We start from the raw sequence: 12,256 nt of genomic DNA on the forward strand, positions 1-12,256 counted from the left end.
CAAGAGCATCTGTTTGGGTGATGTTAGCAGGTGTGGTACTAGGTCATGGGGACAGGAGAGGCTGTGGACACCGAGAATGCTACCGAGACCAACCTCTGTGTCCCTTCAGCCCTGCAGGGCACACATATAATCCTGAGCTTCAGCTCAGCAATACCTGACTTCGCCAGCAGCTGGAGAGGTGGAGAGCAGGGCAGGGAGGAGGGCCAACAGCCTCTGGAGAAGGAAAAGGTCTCTGCCCTTTAGCAAGAAAAAAAGATTCCTTGTAGAGGCTCTTCAAGGAGAGAGCTCTGGGAGGAAGGAGGAGGCAAGAGAGGTCAGTTGTGGTGCACCAATAGGTGATGTTCTGCGCTGGGCTCATGAACTGGCTAGCATGGTTTCTGTCTAGGCTGAGGAGACAGAAAAGAAGATATGGACCAGGAGGTAGGTAGGCCATAGATGGGTCATAGGAGATGGGCCATAGAGCAGTGGGCACCTAATTGAGAGAGCTAAAAAAAACAGGACCTTCAGTCAGCTGGGCCACTACCCCAACTTAGGTGGGCTTCTCTCTTGGGATACAGCTCTGCTTCCTCTTCCACCTTCTTTTTCTGGGTGGAAATGCCTGAGGGCTGCATAATTGAAACCCAAGTGATGGGTGTGAGTATAAAATCCACAGTGCAACAAAGAACAGGGATTGCAGTTAGGGCAGAGAAGGTTTCACTATGACAATGATAGTTGGAACTGATCACACTAGACAAAAACAGGGTGCTGAAAGAAGATAAAATGATATGCTTGATACCCCTCTATTCATAGTAGTACAAGCCAAAGCATCAAAAGGGTAGAAAAGGGAAGAGATAGATAGAGGGGGGAGGAAGGGAGGAAAGGAGGGAAGGAGGTAAGGAGGGAGGGAGAAAGAGTAAGAGTGTTGAAATGTCTGCCCAGAGGCAGGCAGGGGTGAAGAGGGGAGGGATATTGGGGACAATGGTGGCGGTGCACTGGTGAAGAGTGTTGGACATTGACTGAAACTCAGCCATGAATAATTCTGTAACCACGATACTTAAATAAAAAAAAAAAACTGGCAGTGGCCACGATGAACAGACAGGAAGGCTCACAGTAGCGCCGAATGCTCCCTCTTCCCACAAGCGTGCCCATGCCTGGGACCCTGTCCCTAACCCAGAATACACCACACACCAGCCCCTGTGCATCTCTGTTCCCCTTTTTTCAAAGCCCATACAGCCTCCAACCTGAACAAGAACCAATATCTCCACAGTGAGCAACTCAAACAGCCAAGAGCTCTGCTAAGAAGCTCCCTCTATTTTTACTGGCTTTTCCCCTTCCTTTTTAATTTAATTTTATTTTTTAAAGGATTGGTTAAAAGAAAATAATCCATCACCTTAATTAACACCACTTTTCACTTTTTTTTTTTTTTGCCTTTCCTTCCGCAGTTTTTTCATTTCTTAACGCTCAGAGGTAGAACAAGAGACATGAAGCACTCAGTGGATGGCTGTTGCCAAATGAATGAATAAATGAATGAATAAAAAGCACAACTGGGTTACATAGGTTAAACTATGACTCATCATGGCAGCCAGGTCCCCCTTCTCTGGGTCCCTGTTAACATAGGGTATGTTTCCTCATTCCTCCTTATACACCTTAGTCCCCCAACTCTAGATAACCAAGCAGAGAACATAAGGCAATGTGAATGATGACACAACATTTCACAGCAAAAAACCATTGGAGACAGGAAGTGAAATTCTCCAAAGTACAAAAGACCACAACTCTCAAATGAGCTCAGGCCCAGAGACCAGGCTTTCTGCGTGTCCTTCAAGATTCCCCTCTGCATTCCAGCGGACAATGCTCCCATCTCCAGTCAGGAAAGCAGCCTCAGTAGAATTGAAGCCACCTATGGTTGCTCTGAGTGTGGCTTCCCCAGCAAGGGCCTCACCCTCTCTGCCCCCACTAGATGTCTCTGTTTCTCTTGTGTCAAAAGACACACTGAACCCCAAGACATTCACACTCTGACATAGAGAAAACAAGAGACTATCAGAGTCCCTAACATGAATGGTTTTGCTTTGCCCACATGGAAAGTTGGCTTAACTCAAAATGCAATGCATAGTACTGAGACTCGCTGGACTCCCCTAGACCCCTCAATCCTGTACCCCCTGGGATTCGCAAGCTACCACCTTATAATTTCACATTAGACCTGCCAACAGCATAAAAATAGACCCTGTTCATTTTGATCATGCTTGTAACTCCACGTTGCCTGACCCAGTGCTCTATTCCCCCAAGCCTTGGTTTTCTCCTACCACAGTGCTCATCACCTGGCAAGACAGCAAACCCCAGGCTGGGCCAGTCCATGGTGCACCCATTCAGCACTGCCTTTGCTTAACCAGCAATGCGGCCCTGTTGAGGAAGCATGCTGGAAATTCTTACCTTCAAGGCACTAAGCTGCATGTTTACTTTGGCTAAATGAACAGTGAGGCTCGCATGTTTTATTTATATATTTCTTGCGCGAGAACATGACTGGACTGTGAAGTCTCCCAGTAAACACCACCTCCAGGGGACCACATATGCCCTGGCTTGTTTATGCTCTGATGGAAGCAAAGCACTTAGCCACTGGGTTTGTGAGGCGTGGCCCTTGCCTGTGCCCGCTCTGCTCTGATGGCTGCTGCTGGCCTAGAACCAGCCTTGCCTGGGAGCCTGGATCTCAAGTCCTAGGGACCCAGGCTTTACTCTCCCAACAGAAACACAGCCTTAGACCCTGAAGGCTCTAGGACCTCAGAGAGCCAAGGCAGGGGAATAAAGGCAGCAGAGATATTTGGGATCAGTCTGACCATCTATCTCTATGGGGCCTCTCTCCTCATCTCTGGTCTTAGAGCTAGAGGGCGATGAGTGGCCAATTAGCTCAGATGATTTGGAAGCACAGAGGGCATTGAGGTGGCCAAGTGGAATCCATCTCCTCCAAGCCAGGAGTGGGATAGATTGATGAGCACAGCTTAGACTCAATTTCAGCACCCAGAACGGCTTCCCTTATTTCGGGAGAGCTGTCACCTACTGGGCAAAGGCTAGCCAGGGAAAATAAGGCGCAGCTACTCTCAAAACAGGGAGCAGATCCATGCTTCTGAGAAAGCCCTCACCTTAGCCCTGTGTGGGGCCCAGAGTCTCTGAGAGCCCGTGTCCACACAGGCTGACTGGAGCAAAGCACTTGCAGGAACTCTGCTCTGGGAACCTGGGTGGATATTAGTCTTTTGCCTACACTGCAAAAAAACATCCAATGCGAGTTCTCCCTCGATGCAAAGCAGACCACACACACTTTGAGCTAAGATTCCAGCCCTTTTCCCAGCTCCTGCAAGACACCAGTCTACCAGGTGCTCTTCGAGCTTCTAGAACTTTGCCAGGGGGAACAAGTCCTTTTTTGCTTTTCAACCTGGTGCTTGACATTATTCTCATTTATTTTATCGTCTTGCTTTGGGGGCCACCCCTGGCAGTGCGCAAGGCTTATTCCTGGCTCTTGTGCTCAAGGCTGGATCAAACATAGATTAGCCACATGCCAAACAAGCTCCCTACTCACCATCTACCTCTTCAGCCTTTGGTTCTGAGTTCAGAGTGCACAGCTCCACCCTCTCTGTCCCTCTCTGACACCATTTGCTTAGAAAGGTACCTGCATTTTCTTTCCTTCCCTCCCTCCCTGCCTCCTTCCTTCTTTCTTCCACATTTTCTTCACCTTTTTTCTTCTCTCCCAAACTGCCTGTCTCTGTACCTCACTGAGAGTTCATAGAGACGGCTGCCTCGGTACCCTGCCACGGCAAGAAAACCATCTTCAGGTTGAAATAAATCATTGCCACCTCATTTCACTTTTAATTTACTACGGGAATTTTTTTTTCCTATTGCTGTTGTTCATTCTCCCCGCAGCCTCTCCTTTCTCACCACTCCTGCATTTTCAGCCTCATTGCTCCCCATTGGACAATGCAAGGCTGAAAGGTTTATCTGTATCCTATTTGTCTCTATTATAGGTTTCTAAACTTTAATTAAACAAGAGACTCCAGGAAACTCCGGCCCCCTTTCCTCCGCCTCTACCGGGGTGGTTGGTGCCATCTAGCGGCAGCAAGGTACGGCGCTCATTTTCTCTTCAAAACATTCATCACATTAGAAGTTGAGACCCTCCACCAAATTCACATCAATCACATGGGGGAAAGGAAGAAGCATGCAAAAAATTAGAGAAACGTGGTTTTATTTTACCTTTAAAATTCTCACCTGCAAAAGCTGAGATGGGTTCTGGAAAAGAAGAAAAGAAATAAAATGGAATTAGAGAAGAGGAAGAAGGAATCTGTGAAGAGAATGATTTTTGGGGGGAGGGTGGGGGAGGTCATATCCTATGGGGAGTGTCTCACCCTCTCCACAGGCTCTAAACTGTGACTAATACATCATCCTTGTGGGGGGCCGGGCGGGTGGACAAATTGCTTGGGAACAAAAGGTCCTTTATAGAGTAACAGATCCCCAAAGCAGTATAATCAGTCACTCACCACTGATGACTTTCTCAGAGTCAGGACGACTCTGATGCCCATGGGCCTGAGGGGTCTGAAAGGGCCTATGGTGGTCCCAGATGCTTTTGACATCATCAGGCACATATATCCCCCACCTCCACCCTTACCCCTGGGACCCCACACCAAGTCAAGCACTTGCATTTATTACTGTCCCTTGGAGGATGAGAGCAGGACCAATAAGGACTGTCCCTTCTCCTCTCATTCCAGGGAATGTCTCGAGATGGTCAGAGTCACTGGGGTATCAGACCTCCATCTCAGGTGGGCTGGATTCTTAGCGCTCGTGTTCACAGGTACAGGAATGATGGCCTCTCTGTCCTAGCCACCCTCTGGCTGGCAAGGCTTTATTCCACAACTAGCAGGATTATATATCTCACACCCAGGATTCTTGGGGCAAGATGTATGAGTTTGAACTTAAATGCCTGCTTTCTATAACAATGGTTGGCCTGCAATTCCATCATAGGAAGGAGCTCTTTGGGCTAGCTGTATGATCACTCTGATACAACATATGTGCTATTTTGTACATGAGCCTAGGGCTTCCATGAAGTCTGCCCAACTTTTCTAGCAAGCAATTTAGACTGGCAGTTGTTCTTGTCCTCTGGCATTTTCTTTGCTAAAATCTGGATTAAGAGGGCGAGGCCTTGATACCCTGACACTCCTTTCACCTAGTGTGCAACCCCGGGTGTCTTAGTGCAGGAGTTACAGAGAGACAGAAACCCACGTACCCATACAGTTCTCCAATGGGACGTCGGTGCTGATCCGAATGTCATCGATGGAAATTTCTCCTGAATGTCCTTTGCCTATCACACCTTCGAACACAATCTAGAAGCCAAAAGAATGGGAGCCAAAGTTAGCTGGGCTAAAATTTCCTAAGAATTAAGATTTCCTAAGCTCCCATTAACTCCTATCAAATGTGTATGTCTGAGTGTGAGTGAGTACACCTGGTTCTCATATGTTGACCACATGGCTTAGGTATTTGAAATCTTCATGTAGTAAGAGTTGGTTCCAAGCAAATGCATGGTTGAGGGAATAAAAATACATCGAACAAGGTGATGGATAGTTGTCTGGTAACTAGCAAGTATTGATCAAAAGGACCACAGTGAAGGTCTTTTTACAGGAAGGTTGAAATTTCTTTAGCAATTCTTAAGATGGGGTTTTTTATAAACCTTTCATATGACCAATGCAGGTTATTTAACGTCAAGGTGGACTCAGCAGGTGGGAGTGAGGCAAGAAGGAAAGGCCACAAGTTTGAAAGGCCTTGGCAGGAGTGGGTGTGGATTATGGCCTGGTTATTCCAATCAAGAGAGGGTATCATCATCATCATCATCATTGTTGTTGTTGTTTGGGGTCATACCTGGCAGTGCTCAGTCATACTTCTGTGCTCAGAAATTACTTCTGGCAGGCTGACAGGCTCAGGGGACCCTATGGGATGCCAGGGATCAAACCTGGGTCAGCCGAGAGCAAGACAAACATCTGCTGTGCTATCGTTCTGGCCCCTAGAGGATATTATTTATCCTGAGTTTTCTGAGCAGCTCCAAGGTCCAGGCAACAAGGACTGTTAGAAAACCTGGTTGGACAAGACCCCATGGCTGGAGATGCTATTGTGGAGGGGTAAAGCCAAAGGGCCCCAACATGTTTCTTATCCAGGACACTCAGTTTAAAATTGGGGACACAGGGGACATGCTGAGGGTGTGTGATCTCCTGTGTTTTGACACCTTGTAGAGTGACCCCAACAGGCACACAGGGCTCACTCCTTGCTTTTCCCAGGTCCTCTCTGCAAACTAGCAAATGTGCAAACCAGCAGATGTCCTCTGGCATGTGGAGGAACAGGTTAATGCCTGAACTGCTTCTCATTCCTCCCCCCACCCCCACCCCCCACACGTGGCTATTTCTACCCTTTTAGTCAGCTGTGCACCCATGAATGTCTCAGTTTTCGGCTGTGGGGCAGAAATAGAAGCAGCTCTGCTCTGCAGCTCCAGGGGGCAGAAGCCACTCATGGCCACCTCTCCAGTCTACTGGCCACAGAGCACAGCACCATGCTGGGGCAGGGTGGATGGCCTGTCTCTCACCCTGTCCTGTCCCCCTGCCCTCCCACACAGTCGGAGGGACTCTCCCCTTGCACGTGAAGGGCTTGTTTGGGTTCTTTTCCTTCTGGGTTTTGTGTCTCATGGTGAGCACCCCACCCTAAAACTCCATCTAAAAACTCAAAAGGCAGAGAAGAACCATTTGTTGGAGAAGATTTCAGCAATAGAAAAGGCAAGAGGAGGAACAAAGACCCAAGTCTGGGTGGAGAGCCGGGCACATTGTGAATAACAAATAAGAGTGGTGTTCGGTTGCCACGGAAACCTGCAGAATACAATGAAAACAGCGGCGTTAACTGTGTTCCTTAATGATGGATGAGCTTGGCCCCCCTGCAAACACGGAACCACACATCCCCACCACTGGGTGCGGGAGAATGGGCCTCACCCCCTGGCCTCATCGCACCTGATACTCCAGGTCGTAGCTGGGCAGGGTGACCCGTCCGTGTCTCCACTCGCTGCCCTGATCTTCTCGGATCACCCAGAGGAGTTTGCTTTCCTGGCTGGCTTCACGCACCACCTGGAGCGCCACCCCACGGCTGCCCGTGGCTTGGTACTGGAATTCCAGGCACACGGGGCTCTGGGGCAGGTGCACGGGTGGGCTGATGAGGCGGGCGTACTGGCCCTCGCGTGGGCTCTCACTCTGCAGCCGTAGGAAATTCCGGTCATCTGGGGAGGGGGGACAAAGTCACAAGGGTTCGCGATGAATTTTTGGGAAGCTCAACTGTTGGGAGGGGAATAGAGCAACTGGGACCAGAAACTGGACATCTTTAGTAGGCTCCTTTTCTTGTGCTCAGAAATCGTTTAGAATCACAATGTTGGAAGCTTTTTTTTTTACATCTCGAAACTGTCTGTCTCTCCTGCCTGTTTCTCTGCCTTCCTCTTTGCACACCTTTCTCATGGGGGGTTTGGTGCAATCAGTGATAGATTTTGGGTGCTTGAACCAGAGCTTGCCTTCTCCTTCTCTCCCCCTAGATTCTAGAAGGATAGACCCTCCATGTATAATATCACTGGTGTCCCAAAAGGGCAAATGCTATTTAATAAACAGAAATCAAAGGGAGCTGTTTCGGGGTGTGGGACTTAATTGTCAGATGGGAAGGTTGTGGCCAGGTGGGTCTGCTCTGAATTTTCTGTCATTCCAGCTGGATCCTGATCAAGATGAAAGAAAAACAAATCCATCCTCTCTTCTGGCACAACTGAAGGACCCTGGGCTCTGTTGCCTATGACTTCCAAGCCCAGCGATGACTCAAGCAAAACATGGTCCGACGACTGAGCAGAAGGGATTTGGGGTGGGAGGCGTCAGCCCACTTCCATGTGCCTCACCAGGAAAGCCCTGAGCTTGGCCTTCTGCAAAGAAGCTGACCCACACAATAAAGGACAAGGACACTGGATCACTGCTCATGAAGGCCATAGAGTGGCAGTGAAAAGATCCGTGTTAGGAAAACATGACTCTCCACCCAAAGGTTTGGAACAGTCTGTGAGATAAGGTACCTCTGTCCCTAGGTGCTGGCACACACAAGCCTTACCCCCACACACAGGTGTTGAGAAACTGCACCTGCATGTCCTATTATGTGGGAGAAGCCTGGCCTCATGTGTGAGAGGAGGAGGCATTTGAGGGGGAATCTGGCTATCTTTGGCTCTGAACTATCCCAAGCAGAACATTTCTGCAAGATGACAGTGTTGGCACCATGGTCCAGGAAGATTATTTTCATCATCTTCTTCTTCTCTTTCTTCTTCTTCTCCCCCTCCCCATCCTCCTCCTTCTCCTTCTCCTCTTCTTTTCCTTCTATTTCTTCCTGTGTGGGGTGGGAGGGAGATTGAATCACACCTGGGCATTCCTGGTTCTGTGTTCAGGTGTGACCCTTGCTGGTGCTCAGGGGACAATGCACAGTGTTGAGGATGGAACCATGGTTAGCCACATATAAGGCAAGTGCCTTATCCCTCCCTCCCCCCCCCCCCCCAGCCACCATGTCTTTAGACCCATCACAGAGCTTTTTGATCCACAGGGCCTGCAAACAACCTGGGCTTATCAGGGGGAGGCCAGAGAGGGCTCCTGGGGATGCTGTGGATCCAGCCCATGGCTTGTTGTTCCTTCTCCTAACATCACCTTCCTAATGAGGTTAAGCCTGACACCATATTTGTTGTGCTCAGAAACAGTCGCAGATACCCTTCTTCAAGGCTGAGGACAGCTTAGATACTCAGACCATTGTCTATCAGAGAATTGGAATGAGGGCAATCCCCCAGAGGGCAGGGCCAGAGGTGTCAGAATCAGACACACTAAGCACCTCTATACAGAAGATGCTCCAATCTGGCCTTATTTCTATTACTTATTACTATTGATGGTAATCACGATGTCCTATTACATTCTGATTTCTAGGTTAGGAGCACCTCGTGACTGTTATTTCATTCAATCTCACTGTAGGCTTGTGACCTGGGTCTTCTCTGACTCAGGCAAGGAAGAAACAGAAGCTAGACTGAGTTTTCTTGCCAGGTAGAGGGCCCAGACAGGAGCATCAGGAAATGGGACTTGACGTTTCCTCCCTTTGTGCAGTAAGTTCTTCACTGTAACTGAGTCCCAGTTACCTTGCTCCAAGTCCTTGAATCTATGTTCCTGATCAGACCCTGTTCCATGCTGTCTGTCTCCATGGGGTCCTGCTCCCTTCCCTGTTATCTATAACCCCTCTTCATCTTTTCTTAGCCATCTATTTCACCTGCTAGCTCTTCTGACACATGCAACATTAATTTCCCTCCTCCCTCAGCCACTGAAGTATCTCCTTTCTGGACCACAGATTTGACCTTGTTTCTTAAAAGACTTGAGGCCATTTTTCATGCATGTCGGGAGATTATCACCACTGCCTTGTACTACCATTGAACTGTCTCATTGTCTCTTACTGTTGGTGAGAGAGAGAGAGGGAGAGAAAGGGAAGAGGAGAGTAAGAACTACTCTGTTACATAGATGGTGAATATTACATCTGCGGCTGTTCCTTGGTAGTTCCACCTGTATGGCCCTCCTCCAGCCAATTCAGTGCCAACAAATGACTCGATGACAAACCCAAGGGTAAGGAGTGACCTGAGGTGCCATATTAGAACCAAGGACTGAGGGAGACTGAGTTAGCTTCTGACCTGCCCACAAATGCATGTATCTTCCCCCACATCAGCAGCCCAGGTCAGAGGTGAGGTGCTCAAAGTAAAATAGAGTGAGTTACTAGTCAACCACCACCTCTACTATCCCCTGTGCCCCCAACACATAGGCTGTTCCCATGTGATCCCAAACACACAGAAATGTTCCCACTGTTTCTCAGCCCTTGTTCTTCCTCCCTCATGGACAACAGAAACCAGATTTTCAGGGACTTAATATTCAGCCTTCTTCCTTCACAGTTTCACAAATAAAAGCCCCACTCACGGCCTGAAAATTGCTTGGCAGAAAAGACTGTCACTTGTGTGAATTTACATTCTTAAGCGGCTGGGGAATCACAGCATCATGGTTAGAATTTAGTAAGTGAAATGTGTGGGAATGTGTCAGGAACTGGCGGGTGACTGGATTTTCATCTGGGGCTGTTCTGGTGACTCATCCTGTGACCAAAACTTCAGACCCAAGAAGGCCCGAAGTGCTGCCGACAGCCTCTCCTGGCGTCCCTCTCTGCTCCCCCCTCAAAAGACGCTGATCACTAGGCATGATTTAAAGGTCCTCTGGAAGACCGGGGAGTTAATGCCGGTGGCGTGCTAAGCACGAGCAGCTGAAGGATCGTAATTCAGCGCGGATGTCTGAGCTAATCCACTAGTTTGCAGAATCTCAAGACAAGCAGGCCCCTGCCTTTCACTGAGCTAAATCATTTGTGCCCCACTTGTCTGCTAAGTGCTAGGAGCTCAGGGGAAGAAAGATGATATGTAAATGTGAGGAGCTAGCAGTAGACACCAGTCAGGGGGGATGCTCTGAGGCAAAATGTCCCCACATGTCACTGAGTGAGGCCCAATTTAAAGTAGAACACCAGGAACTGCTCAGCGGGGGGGGGGGGGGGGGCGGGGGGTGTAGGAGAAGGCGAGGCCATGCCAGACATTAAACTGGGGGGCTTGGGGGGGGGTGGAAGATTGGGTACATGCCTTCTCCCAGGTCCTTATCTCTTAAAAATCTAGTTGTTAGGAAGTGATTCTTTCCTCTTTAAAAATGCTTTTTTGTTTTTTGTTTTTGGGTCACACCTTGCAGTGCTCAGGGCTTATTTCTGGCTCTTCATTCAGGGATCATTCCTGGAGGGGTTTACAGGGGGTACCGGGGGAGCAAACCTGAGAAAACTATGCAAGTAAGTAACCTATCTGTTGTGTTATTGCTCTGGCCACCTCTTTTCTCCATCTGAAACTCCTAAAGATATGGAGGGCCCAAGAACCGAAGTGGTCTTAGAAACCACTGTTAGCAATGAAAGGATAAGGACTGAGGAAAGTTGTTAGTACATGTTTCTCCTCAGGGCTGGCATCAGACCTGAGGCTCCCTAACCTTTCAGAGCCTCTGTCTATCCATCTGTAGACTGCATGAAATAAAGCAGATCTGCAGGGGAGTAAGATGAGAACTTAAGAGCAAGGAGTGATGGAAAGCAGTGTGCTTCGTAGCGAGGAATCCAAAGGAACTCGACAGAACTCAAGAAAAGCCACATGCTGTTATGCTACTGGACACATCTACCTCCTGAGTGTGTCTATATGTTAGTTGAGGAGGAAGCAAGGCCCCAAAGCACCCAGAGTCTGGGAAGGCCAATCAGGGATCCTAAAGGAGGTCAGGCATGGCTCTAAAGAAGTAACAACGTTTCCTGGCATAAGAAAGTTCTTGCTGGTTCTAACCTCAGACATCAGGCTGCTCATGATAACATGTCTTTCCTGCCATTCTTCAATGGCTGAAACAAAATAATGCCCTCATGCATGGGGGGTCTCAGGATATAGCCAAGCAGGGCAGCCCTAGCAGGCCCAGAAAGCGCAGTAAGCGCAAAGCCAACAGCTGTCTGTGCTTTGCTCTCAGCTCTCTGGGGAAGGGGCTTCTATAGGCCATGGCGACCGTGTATTTTCGGGGTCATGGCCCTGGCTGTCAGGAACATCTGATAGTCCATTGGTTTTAAGTTGGTGTGCTGTCATGTAGACACATGTCCTCCTTGTAGCTCTGATGGAGCACAGCCAGTTTCTGTCCTCTGACTGAGAAAAGCTTTGAGGCATGAGGAATGAAGAGGCTCTGTTCGTTCACTTCCTCAGGAAACACAACCCTTGACATATGCACATTCCAGGCCTTTAGGGGGTTAGATCCCCACTAACCCTTCTCTGAAGGGAGAGCCTCAGATCTTTTTTGAGTCATGGCACCTGCATATGAGCTGAGTGGGTCATATGGGCTATCAGTGCTTCTGGAACATTCTGATGGTGTCCTCCCACTGTCCAACAGAGTAGTTTGAAGCACACACAGCAGCTGCTGATAACTCAAGACAGCAAAGAAAGGGTTGCCATGGCATGGACTGAGAGTTGACTAATTTACTAAGACTCAAGGAGGAGTCTTTTGGATGGTTAAGAAGTGGCGAGAACATGGAACCTGACCAACTGCCAACCCTGCTTCTGAAGACCATCTTGGTCTCTTCAGCTGAATGTAGTGATGCTGGCAACAGATAGCTTCCAAGCAGAAGAGAGAGGGCGCAAGGA

At 48.8% G+C, this 12,256-nt stretch overlaps 1 protein-coding gene across 1 annotated transcript in view; it reads right to left on the minus strand.

The window, feature by feature from the left end:
* Window positions 1-12,256, minus strand: part of NRP2 (neuropilin 2) — a 119,519-nt gene that overhangs the window by 23,249 nt on the left and 84,014 nt on the right. Inside the window, exons 13-15 of the mRNA XM_049773181.1 lie at window positions 6,999-7,261; window positions 5,240-5,336; window positions 4,228-4,248 (exon numbers count right to left, since the gene is read on the minus strand). Of these exons, the coding sequence (XP_049629138.1) occupies window positions 4,228-4,248; window positions 5,240-5,336; window positions 6,999-7,261 (381 nt within the window). The remainder of the gene's footprint in view (window positions 1-4,227; window positions 4,249-5,239; window positions 5,337-6,998; window positions 7,262-12,256) is intronic.

This window comes from Suncus etruscus, chromosome 5 (genome assembly GCF_024139225.1).
Source record: "Suncus etruscus isolate mSunEtr1 chromosome 5, mSunEtr1.pri.cur, whole genome shotgun sequence".
Lineage (NCBI taxonomy): Eukaryota > Metazoa > Chordata > Mammalia > Eulipotyphla > Soricidae > Suncus > Suncus etruscus.